We start from the raw sequence: 16,871 nt of genomic DNA, 5'->3' as shown, positions 1-16,871 counted from the left end.
GCCCAGCCCCTACCGCCGGCGTTCGCGCAGCTACAGCCGCGCGTCCTCGTACGAGCGCGGCGGCGACGTGTCCCCCAGCCCCTACAGCGGCGGGAGCTGGCGGCGCTCGCGGAGCCCCTACAGCCCGGTGCTCAGGTGAGTTGGATTCCGGGTACACCCCTCCGGGGTCGGGGAGGCGGCGAAGGGAGAGTGCGAGTTTCAGACTTGTTGCTTTTGTACGCTACCAGCTCTCTCCGGTCTGCCCTTTGCTTTTCTCCAGCCGGGTCGGCGTGAGTACACCCGGGGGTGGCTCCCTGTGCCCTGATTCTGAAAGCTCTTTAGGAACAGGTTCCTTGCTGGTCTAGGAGTGTACAGCAGCACAGGGAGCGAGGTGGTGGAAGGGTAGTCAGCCTGGGACCAATGTCAGTGTGATGTGGATGGAAGGTGTTAACTGGAAAAGCGGTTTTTCTTGATGTATTCTTTAGTAGGGGAGCTACCCTGAAACAGAGGTTGACAGTAACAGATTGTGAGGATGAGGAGTGACTTTGTGGTACTGTTGTGTGAGATCGCTTTTTATCTGACCTTGCGAGGGCTTCATTTTAAAAAGTAGGAAAAATGACGAGGTTGTGGTTTCTCTGTTGGGTTGTGATCACATCCATTTGTCGGTAACAATGTAGATCCAGGTGGTGCGACACAGGGTAAGAGAATGCGTTAGTACGTCCTCGTATGGTAAACCTGAAACTGCTCACCGTTTAATTAACTAGACTTTTTTATATTAGCATCTTCGTTCAGAATATATCAATGGGTATAATTTAATCTGGTGAAATTGCGGTAGAATTTACGTAGCTGTTAGGGTTTGCTTATTTGTACAGTGGTATTTTCCATAAAACGTGTATATTGGGAGATACCCGTTAAGCAAGAATAAATTAAAACGGACTTGAGTATGCTGTAGGTTTTTGTAGGTCCTTACGTGTCTTAAAATATCTGGCCATTCTGGGCCTTTAACATTTGGATTGCTGTTATTTTCACGTTGGTGTTGGTAATGCCAAGTGGTTGCTGAATACCTCTGGGTATTGGCTCTGTCAAGTCTCAGTACTGTACAGCAGATGTACCTGTAAAATTTGCGCTCTTGGAAGTGTCAACCAGTAACCGTAAAGATGTGAGTAGAAATCGCTGTTTGTATTTAAACGAAAAGATCTATACATTTTTTCATTCTTACAGTGTTCAAGCACACCTAACGAATGTCATCGACAGCTTCAAATTTCGCGTTTTCATTTACAAGTGTTATATTTTCCTTTAAACTATGGTATTTTAGGATTACCAAATGGTTTTCAGTTTTTACAGTTGAGTGTCTTGTAAAAACTCATTAGGTTAAGTGTCAGGACTTTTTAGATAGCAATTTTAAGAATGGATTTTGTACTTACTAGTTGCTAGGTACTTAAGCAAAATTCTTTATTGTATAATGGTGATACGTGTTTATGTATGTATTATGTAGTAGTGGTTTGTATTGTTAGGACTGTCCATATTTAACAAATAATTTTTGAGCACTTTTACACTCAAATGTTTTAAGGACAGGAGTATAGCAGGGAAGAAAGGTAGAGTCCTTGTCCTCAGGGAACTTGAAGTTTAAAAATCTAAAGGAGCGGTCATTAATGAATCTTGGTGTGTGTATTGACCACCAGTGTTTTTGAAAGGATTGGGTTTGGAAGAACTTTTGAATATTCTTGGCCAATATTCCTGACAGATGGCCATTTGGTGTATGCCTGAATACATCTAGAAGTGGGAAGCAGATTGCTGTGAGGCAGCCTGTTCCATTAGATGTTGGATTCGAGTTCTGGTACTGGCTTCCCAGTTTCTGAGTAAAATTCTTGAAGCCTCAGTTTTCTAAACTGTGATAGGGAGATTTAAAAAAAAAATTATTTTGTGTAAACGAAAGTCTGTCTTTTGTAAGATATTATAGGCCTACAGAAATCTAAGATGGTCGAATTATTGTTGACTGGCTTGAATTGTTAGAATTCATTATGTTGAAACAAATCCATTTCCTTGTTACTTTCAAGTTTAATTTGGAATAGTATACAGCAAGTGTGAAGACATTTGCCATGTCTTCTGAGTCTTATTGACAACTAAAACTCATTTTTTATAATGTACGGTTTTCGGGTTTTGTTTTTATTTTACATTGTATAATATCGTACATCCTTAAAATGTGGAGCCCAGAATTAACAGCTAAAATAATTGAGAAACTTGAAAAATTTTTTAAGATTGTCAGTGTTTAGGAACAATGATTGAACTCACATGTCCAACTTAATGCAAAGTTTTATTTACTTCTAGAATTTCATAGTTGTGGTAAGTAGCCTATGTTCTTTCAGGAATAAACTGCCAGATTATATACTCCATGGAGGCATCTGGCCTGTTTTGTCCACCATTGATTTTCCAGTGCACCATGGTGTATTTGACCATATATAGGTTTTTAATAGATCGTTGTAATAGGTAAATGAAGGAATGGTGTAGTTTTCTGAGCATACACACTATTATTGTGGATCTGGATTGCATACTTTATTTAAGAGAGTATTTAATATAGACCATATGTTGTGCTGTGGGAAATAGCAGTGTGATCTTTTTCCAGCCCATAGAGTTTACATATTAATGAATTATCAGTGTAGATAATTTTAAGGAAATTCGCATGCATTCAAAACAGTATTGGAACCTTGGTAGTATTTTTTTTTTTGGGTGTTGTGTCCTGGAATAAATCCTCTCCATTTTAGTGACTCCTACTTAATAAGTTGCTTTTATTTTTATTACTCTTCAGTCCTCAGCTTACGCATTCATCAGCCCCTTAGCTTTACTTTTCCCCAAGTGTAGACTACTTATCGTATTTCCTTTACTACTTGATTATTAAGGTGTGCAAAGTCACATAATCATACTGGTTAGCCCTATAGTAAGTGTAAGATACAAAAAAAGAGGGACTACTTAGGAAAGGAAGAGAATGGCAGTGTTTGTAGTGTTTGATTGTGGGCTAGGCATTGATGAATGCCTAACATGCTTTTACCCCGAAACCCTTGTGTTAGTTGGAAACATTCCCGTTGATAGATTGAAAAACAGAAGCTCCAAAAAGTTAAGTGGTTTGTTCCAAGGTCAGCTTGGATTCAGATTTTGGGCTGATTTGAAAGAACGTGTTCTTAGTATTGTTTCGTATAGGTCCTCAGCTGGTAACATTTGTGAGAGGTGGTCACCTCACCTAGTGATGTGTTTCACTAAAATGTAATGCATTTGGTTATTACTATTCCATGATCATTTTTCAGCATTTTGAATACCCTTAAAAAATTTTTTCTGACGATGTAGGCTGCTCTTTTGTCTTCAATTATGTTTGTTTTGTTTTGTGGTGCTGGCGCTTGAACCCAGGTCATGTAGCTCTCCAGGCAAGCTTTCCACCTGTGATCTGTACCACACAGTCCTAATTTGTAGTTTATATGAACAATAAGATTTAGTGTTTTGTGTGTGTGTTTTGTTTTGGTGCGGGAAATCGAACTCAGGACCTTGCACTTGCCAGGCAGGTGTTTGTGCCGCTGAGCTGGCTCCCCAGCCTGAACAATGAGATTTAAATCTTGGACTTTTTCCCTAACATTTTTATTAGAGGTTTCCTTAGTTTAAATACATTTTGTTTTTTACAGGGTAATGGCAGCCAGTCTGCACAGATACCAGTTGGATTTCTGTACTTGCTGATTTCATTCATACATATTCTAGGTTTGGGGAAATAATTGTTGTGATTTATTTGCTAGGAAATTTAAGAACCTCCTGCTTCTTGCTTGTATGTTACTACAGTGAGTAGAGAGTGCTGCTAGTCACATCAGCACAAACGGAATAAATTCAGACCTACTGTGTATATTTGCACTATGTTGTACTGGTCAAGATAAATAATCTGGTTTTTGTTGGCGAGTTTGAATTACTCTTTAAGGTAGAAATTTTCTGAATAGATTATATTTTTTTTATTTCCCAACTCTAAAAAATTGTGCTGTATTTGAAAAATCTGTTGGGAGTGAATGTTGCTTAATAACCAAATGTAAGATACTTGTAATCTTTTCCCTTATGTGGTGCTTTTTCTGGTACTTGTTTTGTTATTTTTGGTTTGGGTGTTTTTGTTTTGTATATGGAGATTTGTAAATGTTGGAGTGGTGTTGAAAGTTTTTGCTTTTGTATCAATCTAGAATCAAGGATTACTTGTTTGGAGAGATTTTGCTCTTCAATTTCTACGTGTCTAAATTGTGGGAGAATCTAGTGTTGTTAGCCTATCTTTAACTTCTATTAGTTCATGTTTGCACTATGTTATTAACATATTAGGAAGATGAACTGGATTTATATTAAAGGATAAATGTAGGGAAAGACTGGAATTGTCCTAAAGTAGAAATGAAAGGGTAGTGAAGAACTGAAAGTGTAGATTGGTTACCTGCCTCCTGGGTTCTTTACTTTCAGTTGCATAGAGACACTTTCACTCACAGTTATCTAAGGTTAAAGTATTTCAACTCTTGGAGTCACTTATATTTTTTGATGCTGCTCTTTTTATCTTTTATTTATTGATTTATTTATTTACTTATTTTTGCTACTGAGAATCGAACTCAGGACCTTGGTCTTGCCAGGCATGCACTTTGCCTTTGAACTATATCCCCGGCCTGAGAGTGCTCTTGATTACCTAGTTTTGACTTGTTTCCAAAGACAGTAGAGACGCATAGTAGACATTTTCGGTTAATGCTGAAAAGTTGAATCCAAACACCTGAGGTGATCAACATTGACATTTTGAAGCGCATTCCTCTAGACTTCTTTATGAACGTATGTATAAGGACATAATGATTTTACATAAATGGGGATATACTACAATGGTGTTTTGTACCCTATTACTCCATAGTTTATTCTTTTTATTGGGTCCTAGTATTGTATTGTATGAGTATAGCATGACTTGTTTGGCCAAATCCACTTTGATGAAGAACTCTTTTCTTTGTTTTGTTTTGTTTTGTTTTCCGGTACTGGGAATCGACCTCACAACGTTGCACTTGCTAGGCAGGCGCTGTGCTGCTGAGTTAAACCCCAGCCCCTTTATTTTTGTTACGTGTATATGTTAATAGCAGTTACATTTCTGTGCATTTTCCCCATTACTTTCTCTTCTTTGGAGTTGTTAGGGGTAAAATTAGTGAGTCAGAGGTAGTCTGCATATTTGTAATTTTGATGCACTGTCAGATTGCTCCTTTAAAGGCTTTTACCTTCTCAACAGTATGGAAGTGTCCATTTCTACAGTTTCACCAACACTTCCAGTTGTTAGATACTGCATTTTATTATTTTTATTTGCATGTCTGATATCTAGTGAGTTTGAATATGTTTTAAACTGTTCCTTGGATGTTCTAATTTATTTATTTATTTTTTGTTTGTTTTTCTTATTAAATTAGAAGAGCTCTGTTCATTAGAGATAATGAATTTTTGTTGCATTATGACTTTGTTAACCTTACTATGTGTGTTTACTAGGTGTGATCAAAATATATGAATATTTAAAATTTAAATTATGACCGTAAAAGACACGTTGCTATTAATTCCTCCCAAAGTACTGTCCCTTGCCTTGAACATACTTATTCCATTATTCTTGTCACTTTCTGAAGCAGTTCTGGAAGTTCTCTTTCAGAGTGTCTATACAAGGATAAAAACTCACTAAATGCTGCTGAGTGCCATCCAATGGAAAGGCAGGCTCATGAGAACATGATTGTGTGACTTCACCCACCTTATTCACAGGATCTGGCACTGTGTGACTTTTGGCTCTTCCTCAAAGTCAAAACGACCATCAAAGAGAAACATTTTTCACTGAATTTAAGACATCTAAGCAGCCACAACAGTGCAACTACAGACCCTCACAGACGAGGACTTTTAGAAGTACTTCAGAAAAGTACTAAGAATAATGGAACAAGTGCGTTCAAACCAAAGGAGAGGGGGAGTATTTTGAGAGGGTTAATGGCAGTGCATGTTTTACTATAATACTGTAATCTCTAAAAATTTTTTAAATACCATATTTTTCAGTCATATTGTGGAAGTGGAATTAGTTTCTTCTAGGTAGCTGGTATCAAAAGTAATACTCATCGTTTCTCTCTCTCCAGTTCTAATGAATGCCTTGTTCTGTAAGACCTTTATAGAAACCTTTATTCCACTCAATGTTTTTTGGGAGTGCTGTAGGTAAGGGCACAATTATCTGCTTGTTTGTGGGTTTTTTTTCAAGCTGGCCCAGTTTTTTGCCTTTAATATTGATTTTATCATTTTCTTTCTTTCTTTGGTATCAGGAATCAAACTCAGGACCTTGCGCTTGCCAGGCAGGCACTGTGCTGCTGAGCTATCTCCCCAAGACCCTGATTCTGTCAGTTTCTATAAAATATTTAGAGTGAAATTCTTTTCCTTAAATTCTCTTTTTAATTGATACATACTGTATGTATTTATAGGGTACAATATGTTTTGGAATGACTTCATCACCTTTAATTTTTTGTGGTGAAAACATTTAAAAACCTAATTTCAGAAATTTTGAAGTGTATGCTGCATTATTATTATGGTCATTGTTCTGTGCAGTAAATCACTAACTCTTCTAACTACAACCGTCCCTTTTGAGCAACATCTTTCCCTGACCATCCTCTTCTAGCTTCTGTTAAGCACCATTCTTTTCTTTACTTCTGCAGATGTTCTGGAAAGTTGTATAGAGTTCTGAAAAGTTAAGCAGAACTTCTTTAGATTTTGGGTAACAGTGAAATCATGTGGTTGTTGTCTTTCTGTTGTGCCAGTCTTATTTCATTTAGCGTACTCTCCTCCAGTTCATGCACGATGCAAGACAGGAATTGTTTCTTTTTTCTTTAAGTTTGGGTAATATTCCACTTTTTATGTATGCCACATTTTATCGATTTGTCTGATAAGGGATACTAACAGTTTACTTCCATCTCTTAGCTCTTGCGAATACTACAAAGGAACACAGATATTTCTTTGGCATTCTGATTGCAGTGCTTTTGGATTTGTCATAAGTGGGAGTGCTGAATCACATGGTAGTTCTATTTTTACTTTTTTGAGGAACCTATATACTGCACTTTTATTTCCTCATTCTGATAATAGCTATCCTGACAGGTGTGAAGTGATACCTCATTCACTTTTAGTTTGCATTTCTATTATAATTAATGATGACAAGCATTTTTTCATGTATATGTTGGCCAGTTGTATATCTTCTGAGATATATTAGGTCCTTTGCCTATTTTTAAGTTGCATTTTCTTTCATTTGAGTTGCTAAAGTGTTTTGGGTTTTGTTTTTGAGACAGAGTCTTGCTCTGTATTCCAGGCTGGCCTTGAACTCACTGTGTAGCCCAGGGTGGCCTAATTGGCAGCCATCCTCCTGCTTCAGCCTTCTGAGTGCTGGGGTTACAGGTGAGTGCCACCATGCCTGGCAAGTTGAGTTTCTTACATATATTGGATGTTAGCCTCTTACCGGAATTATAGTTTGTAAATTGTTTTTTTCTCAAAACAGTGGATTGGTGTTTTATTGTTTTTCTTTTTTTTTTTTTTTCCTATTATTTGTGTCCTTTACTGTGCAGAAGCTTATTTAGTTTGATGCAATCCATTTATTTTTGTCTTTGTTGCCTGTGCATTTTGGGTCAGAACCAAGAAATCTTTGCCAACTCTAGTGTTATGTACCTTCCCTTTATGTTTTCTTCAATACTTTCATAATTTCAGGTCTTATGACTGAAGTCTTCAATGAAACTTTTGACTGAGACTACTGATCACTTGAATATAGGTCTTTTGTTTTTGTTTCTCTTGAGTAAGTTAGGAATGGGATTGCTATATTGTATGTTGAATGTTTGACTTTGTAAAATGCCAGACTGTTTTCCAAATAGCTGCCCCATTCTGCTCAGTGTATGAGCATTCCAGATGCTTCATGTCCTCACGGAGAGTTCATTTTTTGTCAGTCCTTGATTTTAGCAATTTTAGTGGCTGTGTACCTCATGATGATTGTGTTTGTGATTCTTTAACAGTGAATAATATTGAACATACTTCCATATGCTTATTTGTACTTCATATCTTCTATGAAGTGTCTCAAATTGTTTTTTTTCCATATTGTACAGTGGAGATTGGATTGGTTGTTGTAAGAGTTTTGTACCTATTCTAGGTACAGATACATGTTTTACACAAGTTTTCTTAGGCTGTGGCTTGTTCTCCTTAAAGGTAGTTTGGAAGGGCAAAATTTTTAAAAATTTGTATGAAGTACAACTTAGCATTTTTTTTTCTTTTGTGATACACAGTGGTACCTCGGTTTATGAACTTAATTCTTTCCATCATTCTGGTTGAAGACTGAATTGGATGAGAACTGAATCAGATTTCCCCATAAGGTCAACATTGAGTCTAACCATTGAATTTGATACTGTTTTCTTGCAATTTGGTTAGCGACCAGAATCATGAAAAGAAGTTCATGAACCGAGGTACCATTTTTGCACTTGATCTTAGCCAAAAGGCTGAGAAACAATTGAGATACCATTTTTACCTATCACCTGCCCCCCAAAAAGATGGAGATTCTTTGTCTAATTCATTCACAAATATTTTTCCTTGGTTTTACAGTTTTGTCAGTCTCCATTCATGTACAATGTAATATCACAATAGTGTAGTTTATTTTCTTGTACTATTTTGTCATGTACTTTATTTCTAGATGTGTATGATACATGTATGTTATATATAGACAAAGAATTTTAAAGTATAGAGTCTTTTATATTTAAATATTTTTTTTTCAAGTAGTCTTTATTCCTTTGAGTAAATCCAAATTTACAATACCCTTTTTCTCTGGCCAGAGGAGTCAATTCTTACAATGTAGGTATACTGTCATGGATGTACTCTGATTCTTCAGAGATATTTTTGCTAGGTATAGAATCCTAAATTGACAGTTTTTTCCCCCCACAATTTGGATTTGTTCCACTTCTGGTTTTTCACAGTTTGATGAGAATTTCCATAATATTTTGTTTTTATTTCAGTCACTTGATTTTAAGTCCTGTGAGATTCTTTTTTAGTCTTAAGTGTCTCTTTAGCTCCTACCACAGCATGTGATAATAGGTAACCAGCAATTGATACTAACTAGAAAGAGACTAAAGTATGTGTCTTTGTGCAAATCAGGGATAAGGTTCTCTTCTCTCTTACTGACTTACGTTTTTTCACTTCTGAAACATCTGAGGGCATGGTTCAGTGAAACTCAAAGGCAAGCAGTTCACACTCAGTGGACTAGAACCTGTTTGAGCGAATTTGCAAAAAGTCAGCCATGTGTTGTTGTTTTGATGTTTATTTATAATGTATATGTCATAATGAACCTAAAGGAAAGGAAGTCTACTTTTAGAATGAATACAAATTATTTCAGTTTTATTATTTTTTTCTGTTTTTGGAAATAACGTCTTTGTTGATGTGTGGTTCATATACTATATCATTTGTTTATTTTTAAAATTAATTAATTAATTAATTAGAAACAGCATTTCACTGGGTTGCCTAAGGTGACCTTGAACTCCTGGGCTCCAGTGAGCTTCTTGCCTCAGCCTCCGAAGTAGTTGGGAATACAGGCGTTTGCCACAGTGTTGTGCTCCCAATTTATTCGTAGCCCAACTCCCCGCCGCCCACCGGGAATTGAACTCAGGACCTTGTGCTTGCCAGGCAGGCGCTGTGCCGCTGATCCCCAGCCCCTCCCAATTTATTCTTGAGTAATACAGTTCACTGGTTTATGTTACCTTCAGAGTGTCCATCCATCACATAATTTTAGAGCATTTTAGTCATCTCAGAAAAAAATTCATGACCATGAGCAGTCACTCTCCCATTCCCATCTCCTCTACCTCCTGACAAGCATGAATCTACTTTATGTCTCTGTGGATTTATCTTTTTGGCCATTTTATTTAAGTGGACTCATATAATGCAGGGTCTTCTGTGACTGGCTTCTTTAATCATGAAGTACCTTATCCTTTTTGTGGGGAAATAATGTTCCCACTATATGGACAATACCACCTTACTTGTATGGTTAGTTGGTGGACATCTGGGTTAATTTTTTTTTTTTGCTATTATGATTGTTGCTGTTAGGAACATTTATATTTTTTTCATGAGCATATATTCTTATTTCCATGGAGTATATTCCTAGGATTATCAGATCATGGAGTAATTCTGTGTGTAACATTTTGAGGAACTGCCACTCTTCTCTGAAGTGGTTGCATCAATTTTACACTCAAACAAGCATTGACTTCAGGGTTCCACTTGTCTACATCAATGATAGAAGTTGGTTGATTATAGCCGCCTTGGTGTTTGAAGTCATCTTGTTAAGGTTTTAACTTGCATTTCTCTAGTGACTGATGAATGAAGTTAAACTTACCTGTGTTTCTGGCCATTTTATCTTTTTTAGAGAAGCATCTATCTAAATCTGTTGCCCATTTAAAATTGGTTGTGTTCTTGCTGTATCTTTACTGGATGTAAGTCCTTTATCCAATGTATAATTTGCAAATATTTTCCCATTCTATCACTTTGTTGATGCTGTCCGTTAAAACACAAACATTTTATTTTGATGAAGTCTAGTGTGTTTGTTTTATGGCTTGTACTTTTGGTATCATCTAAGACTTTGATGATCCGTATTTACACAGACTTGTCCTTGTACATTGCTCTAAAAGTATTACAATTTTAGCCCTTGAATCCATTTTGAGTTGCTTTTGTGTATGGTGAGAGAAGGAGGTCCGTGTTCTTTTGCCTGTAGCACCATCTGTTGAAAATATTTTTCTTTTTCCATTAACTTGTCTTGGGATCCTTGCTGAAAATCAACTGAAAGTAACTGAGGTTTTCTTTTTGTAGTGTAAGGTCTATTGATTCATGTCCCTTAGCATACCAGCACCTGATAGTTTTGCTTTACTTGAACTTGGTGGTAATTTTTGAAATCAGGAAGTATATCTTCTTTGGTGTTCATAAAGATTGTTTGGACTATTTGCAGGTTGGTTGTGTGTGTGTTTGTGTGTGTTTGCATTTCCACTTCGTTTTACAATCAGTTTACCAATTATTGCATTAAAAAAAAAAAAAAAGCCCAGCTGGGATTCTGCTAGAGAGTAGTCAGTGTATGGGTAAATCTGAGGAGTATTATCATTTTATTTTTTATTTTTTTTTTTTTGGTTTTTTTGGTTTTTCTCCGGTACCGGGAACCAAACTCACGACCTTGCGCTTGCCAGGCAGGCGCTTTTGCCGGTGAGCTAAATCCCCAGCCCCAGTATTATCATTTTAAAACAGTATTAAGTCATCTGATACATGAACAGGGGATGTTATTCCCTTGTTTAAATTTTCCTTAATGTCTTCCAGTGTTTTGTGGTTTTCAGGATGTAGGCCTGGCACTTTTGTTAAAATTCTTAGGTATTTTATTCTTTTTAAGGCTTTTCTGATGGGTATTCTTTTCATTTTGATGTTCATTTCTAGAATATAGAACTGCAGTTGTTGCTTTTTCTCCACTTAGCATATATACTACTACCTTGCTGACTCACTTTTAGTTCTTAATTTTTTTAGTGTATCCTTCAATGTTTTTAGTGTATCCTTTAGGATTTTTTTCCATAGAAGATTGTGATACCTGAAAAATAGAGATAATTTTACTTCTTTCTTTCAAGTCTAGGTTCCATTTTTTATTTTTCTTGCCAAACTGCAATTATTAGCGCCTTTAGTATAGTATTGGAGTGGCAAGAGTTGTCTTTCTTGCCTTATTCTTGATTGTGGAGGAAAACCATTTAGTCTTTCTCCACAAGATATTTAGCTGTGGATTTTTAAAATAAACATTTAGGGTTCGTGTTCCTGAGGATTAGATCCAGTGGAGCTCTACCACTGAACTACACCTGTCCCAGCTCTTTATAATTTTGTGATAGAATCTTGCTAAACTGCCCAGGCTAGCCTTGAATTTATAATCCTCCTGCTCTGTCCTCCTATGTACAGTAGTTGGGATTACAGGTATGTACCATTGTGCCTGGTTAAACAGCTAGTTTTTTTTTTTTCATCTAAAATAATGTCTGGCTGGTAATGTAGCTCAGTAATAGAGTGCCTACCAAGTATGTGACTCTCTCATACTGTAAAAACATGAAACAGAGGCCGGGCGTGGTGGCACATGCCTCTAATACCAGCACTCTGGAGTCTGAGGCAGGAGGATTGCTGCAAGTGCAGGGCCAGCCTGGCCTACACAGTGAGAACCCACTTCCCAAAAAAAAGCCCCCTCCCCACACGCGCCCAAATCCTGACTATGTCCTTCACAGTCTAGGTTTTGGTGTCAATAAAAATTGTAGTGTGTCTTGGTTGACCCTGTCATAACATATATAACTATCTATTACTATTCTAGGGGCTAGAAAAAGAGGAAATCTCCTGTTTTATAGCGTTGTGCAGTGATTTATCATATTTGCCTCATATACTCTACCTGAAGAAACCTTTGGACAGTGTTTCATAAAGAGTACTATCTACATTAATTTTAGAATGACTAGAAAAAGCTATGTGATGACATACACAGTCCAGGGAAAGACAACAGTACATACTATGGCACTAAATCAGGAAAAAGCTTGGATTTCTTAACAGAGAAGAGGACAGACATGCCTAGAGCCTGGTGAGTTAGGGTGTAATAAAGGTGGGAGACAGTTTAGGCTTTGTGGGCACTATAAGGAGTTTCGTTTTTATTCTATGTGTAGTAAGAATCTGTGTGTGTATGTATGTGTGTGTTGGGGATTGAACCCAGAGAATTCTTGAGATATATCCCTTGCTTGCCTATTTTATTTTATTTTGAGATAAGTCTTGCTAAGTTGGTCAGGCTGGGATTTTCATACCTCATTCCTCAGAAGGAGTTGGGATTACAGATATGCCATCAGACCTGGCCCAATTTATGTTTTTGAAAGACAAAGACACAGAATACAAGGCAATATGTACTATGTGATTTCAGGAGATGGGAAGTACAGAGGTTAGAATTTAACTAGAGTAGTGAAAGATAGGTAAAAATTAGATAAACAGAGGGGAAAGAGTACATCGTGGTAGCAATAAATAGTGCCAGGCTTTGAATCGGAAGTTTTGCCCTTGAGAATTGACTCTACCTCTTCATAGCTCTAAATTTACTAACCTTCTTTGTCTCAGTAACTCATGATTTTTCTGTACTTTGGTTGCTAAGATGAGTAAATTAAATGAAAACTGCCTATAAATGTGCTTTGTAGGCAGTGAGGTTCAGGGTGGTGTATTTATTTATTCAGCAAAAAACTGCCAATCTGTGTAATAGTAAGCTATGTATGGGCTGTGGAATGGTATGAAAATAAATTATACGTGGATCCTGCTTCTCAAAGAGGGTACAGGCTAATTTTGTAGTAAACATCTAAAATCCAAAATTAAGAGTGATGTAGCAGGTCACAGAAAAGGTGCGAAATGTCATGTGTGTTCAAAGAAAGGAGAACTTGCTCCCTGTAGGGGGGAATCAGTAGTAAGGTTTTATGAACAAGGCAGAATGCTTCACTAGGCCTCGCACTAGTAGAGTAGTGTAGTCAGTCTTCGAGTAGGAAATGGAGAAGAGGGTATTCTTAGGAGACAAACCCATGGGCTTAAAGACACGGGAACACTGGGCAGCACCTTGATGGGAGGTTGAGAAGGTCAGTCCATTCAGTAGGAATACCATCAGCAGTGCACCTAATTGGTCAGATTGAATATCCACAGTTGTCAGATGTGAACTAGAAGTCTAGGCTCTGAAACTGCAGTGATTGCGGCCTAGTTGGGGAAGATAGCTGATCTAATTAGTTTTATTCTAATTAGATAAGAACAAAGTTGGGTGGGGTCATAGGGCAGAGAAAATCTCTAGTAATCTAGTATAATAAGGAGAGACTTCATAGACATGATGGACTTTGTGCAGAGAAACAGGGTTTTTTTGTTTAGCAGATAAAGAAGGCAGAGCAAAGTGTGTGAGACAAAGATTCTAGGCTTGGCATTTCCAGTGTTTTGGGATGCCTGGACAAGGGCTCTGTATGCATGCCACAGCAAAAGAGTTTTGGTAGAGGGGAAATTGAAGGATTACTCAGGTTGCAGCATAGAGAGTGAGTTGGAATGAGTGGAGATTTGAGGCGGGAACCTGGTAAAGAGACTTGTGTTAGACTAAGTATGAAAACATAGGCCTACTGTGGAATAGTAACTGTTGGGAGGAAGTGAAAAACTGGAGAGATGCTCAAGATATAGAGTTGGTAGGACTTGGTGGTCAGCTGGAGGTAGGAGAAAGGCAGAAAAGGACATGGACTCTCACTTAGTGGGTGCCATTGCCCAAGAAAAGGGTCTGTCTGAGAAGGCGTTGGTTGGGAAAGGAAGTCTTAATAGTGTAGCTGCATTGTTGTTCTAAAGGTACAGGTGTCATAGTTGGGAGTAGGGAGGGTGATGGAGGGGAACATTTAGGTGATCATTTACGCTAGTATATAAGAATAAGTTATGGTACTGTGAGAGGCAGAAACAGCCTTAGAGGTAAGAAAATAATCAGGAAAAGTAAGGTAGTAGAAAAGGGTAGGAAAAAAATTGCTTTTTGGGGCAATGTGTCACTTTGGAGTTCCTGCTGGCCTTGGACTCACTATGTAGCACACTTGAATTTGCAGGAGTACTGGCTCAGCCTCTTGAGTGCTGGGATTACAGGCATGCATCACTATGCCTGGCTGGTTAGGAAAATTTTAAGAAAGTATTCAGCATAGTAATCAAAGACATGAATATTTTCCTGTCAATCAGTTGATTGATTGATCAATCGAGACACAGTCTTGCTATGTAGTTCAGACTGGCCTTGAACTCACTATGTAGCCCAGGCTGGTGTCAAAAATGACGGCATGCCTCCTGCCTCAGCCTCCCGCCTCAGCCTCCCAAGTGCTGGTACTACAGGAGTGTGTCACGAAGCTGAGCTCTTCTTGTGTTTTTTTTTTTTGAAAGGTAGATTATTGGTTTTAGTAATTTCAGTGAGGGTTTAAGCCAGATGTTGTAATTTGAGGAGATTTTGGGGAAGGAGAATTTGGCTGTAATTGAAGGGAGAGATAAAGATACAATGTCAAGTACTATCAGCTGCTCATTTTGTTTTGTTTTGCTTTAAGGTCTTAGAGAGTTGGTTATTGCTTGAGGGAAAGTAGAAGTGGTCAGCAAAGGGTTAAAGTCCCAAGTAATGCATTAAGCCAGTTATACTCTTCAGAGGAATCTAGCAGAGTGCTTCTCAGACTTCAGGATCTTGTTAAAGTGCAACTTCTGATTCTACAGGTCCTGGGTCAGGGCCTAAGATGCAGCATTTCTGACAGGCATGCAGTTGATGCTGTGCTTTTGGTCTGTGAGCAGTGGTCTGTGAGCAGTAGTCTGTGAAGTGAGATTCTAGAGAGGATGGAATAGAAATTATAGAGGTTTAAGCTTTAGAGAGATGGAGGAGCACCCCTCCAAGGTGAGGTAGAAGGTAAGGCAGATGAAAATACAAAGTGCCAGAGGCTTTTCGGATGGTCCTGGAAATGGGGTTGTGAGCTTGAAGTTGTGAAGGTTGGATTATCTGCTAAGCAGGGGAGTAAAATGAGTGAATTTGGGATCACTGAAGATAGGGGTCAGTTTTTTAAAAGGTGATGCAGCCTAAGGGAGAAGTGGTGAGGTGAAATGGAGCAGTGGCCTTGAGAATCTAAGAGGCTAAATAGTGGTTCCCCAAAGATCCTGATGTTACACTCTGTGGAACCTGTGCTGTGATACTTAACATGGCAAAAGGGATTTTGTACATGTGATTTATATGAAAGCTTTTGAGATGGGGAGTTTATCCTAAATTATCCAGGAGGTCCTGTGTGATCATAAGGATCTTTACAGAAGGACAATGTAGGGTCATATCAGAGAACACCAAGTGGTCATAGAAGGGAGTGTCATGGTGGAAACAGTATGAAGCCGTGGGTGTGGATAGCCTATTGAAGATGGGAAAGGGGAGAGACTCCAGCATAAATTATACTCTGGTCAGATGTACATTTTTTAAAAGTTCACTGAGTGATTTTCGACTTGGGACTCTAGAACTGTAAGATAATTTGCAGCGAGAGGAAATATTCAAAGGGTGTGGCTGTATGAGAATGTAGACTTAGAGTCAAAATGAGACATTTGGGCATGAGGAAATAGATGATTTCTAGTTTGGATAAATGGCCAGAGAATAGTGAAATTAAACATAGAGAATGGCAAGGAGTAGCTGTTAGAGGAAGACATATCCACTTTTCATGTTTTAATTTCAGACCCTGTTGGCCATGATGGAAACACAAGTGATTGATTGACTGATTGATTGATTGCTGGGGAATTGAACTCAGGGCTACATCCTCAGCCCTTTTTATTATTAAATTTTGAGACAGGGGCTCTCCAAATCACTGAGTTATGCAGGCTGGGCTTGAACTTGAAATTCCTCTACTTCAGCTTCCCAAGGTACCATATGGGTGACCATTTCTGGAGGGAATAGTATTTTGGTTATACAAATATGGATTAGATAAGGTGGAAGAAGGTTTAAAACAAAGAGTTGCATTTATGAGGCTACCACAGCGCTATTACATACAGTTAATAGGGCTGTTATAATCACATTACATGGCAGTCCATAATAGCAGTTTTATGTACAAAGGCAGTGAAAGAGATGATTGGGAAAAATAAGTTTTTGAAAAAATAATACCACCTTATGTTTTGTAGTTCTTTGAATTTGGTAAGCATTTTCATATCCTTTTAAGGGGGTCAGTAATTTTTGAAATGGACACAGCTGCTATTGGAATGTGGTTTAAGTAGGGTACAAAAAATTAGGATAAAATGTGCTATGACTAGTGTCTACTGTATTGAATATCATGTGTAGACTATTTCTACCGTTCTAGAAAGTTCTATTGGATGATATTCTTTTG

The 16,871-nt window shown here is 37.9% G+C and overlaps 1 protein-coding gene across 1 annotated transcript in view; it reads left to right on the top strand.

Moving 5' to 3' along the window:
- Window positions 1-16,871, top strand: part of Cdk13 (cyclin-dependent kinase 13) — a gene marked incomplete at its 5' end in the record, with an annotated part of 110,295 nt that continues 93,424 nt past the window's right edge. Inside the window, 1 exon segment of the mRNA XM_013521155.1 lies at window positions 1-135. Within this exon segment, the coding sequence (XP_013376609.1) occupies window positions 1-135 (135 nt within the window).

This window comes from Chinchilla lanigera, unplaced genomic scaffold, assembly GCF_000276665.1.
Source record: "Chinchilla lanigera isolate Chin_1 unplaced genomic scaffold, ChiLan1.0 scaffold00059, whole genome shotgun sequence".
In the NCBI taxonomy this organism is placed as follows: domain Eukaryota; kingdom Metazoa; phylum Chordata; class Mammalia; order Rodentia; family Chinchillidae; genus Chinchilla; species Chinchilla lanigera.
This window is presented reverse-complemented; position numbering and strand designations above follow the sequence as displayed.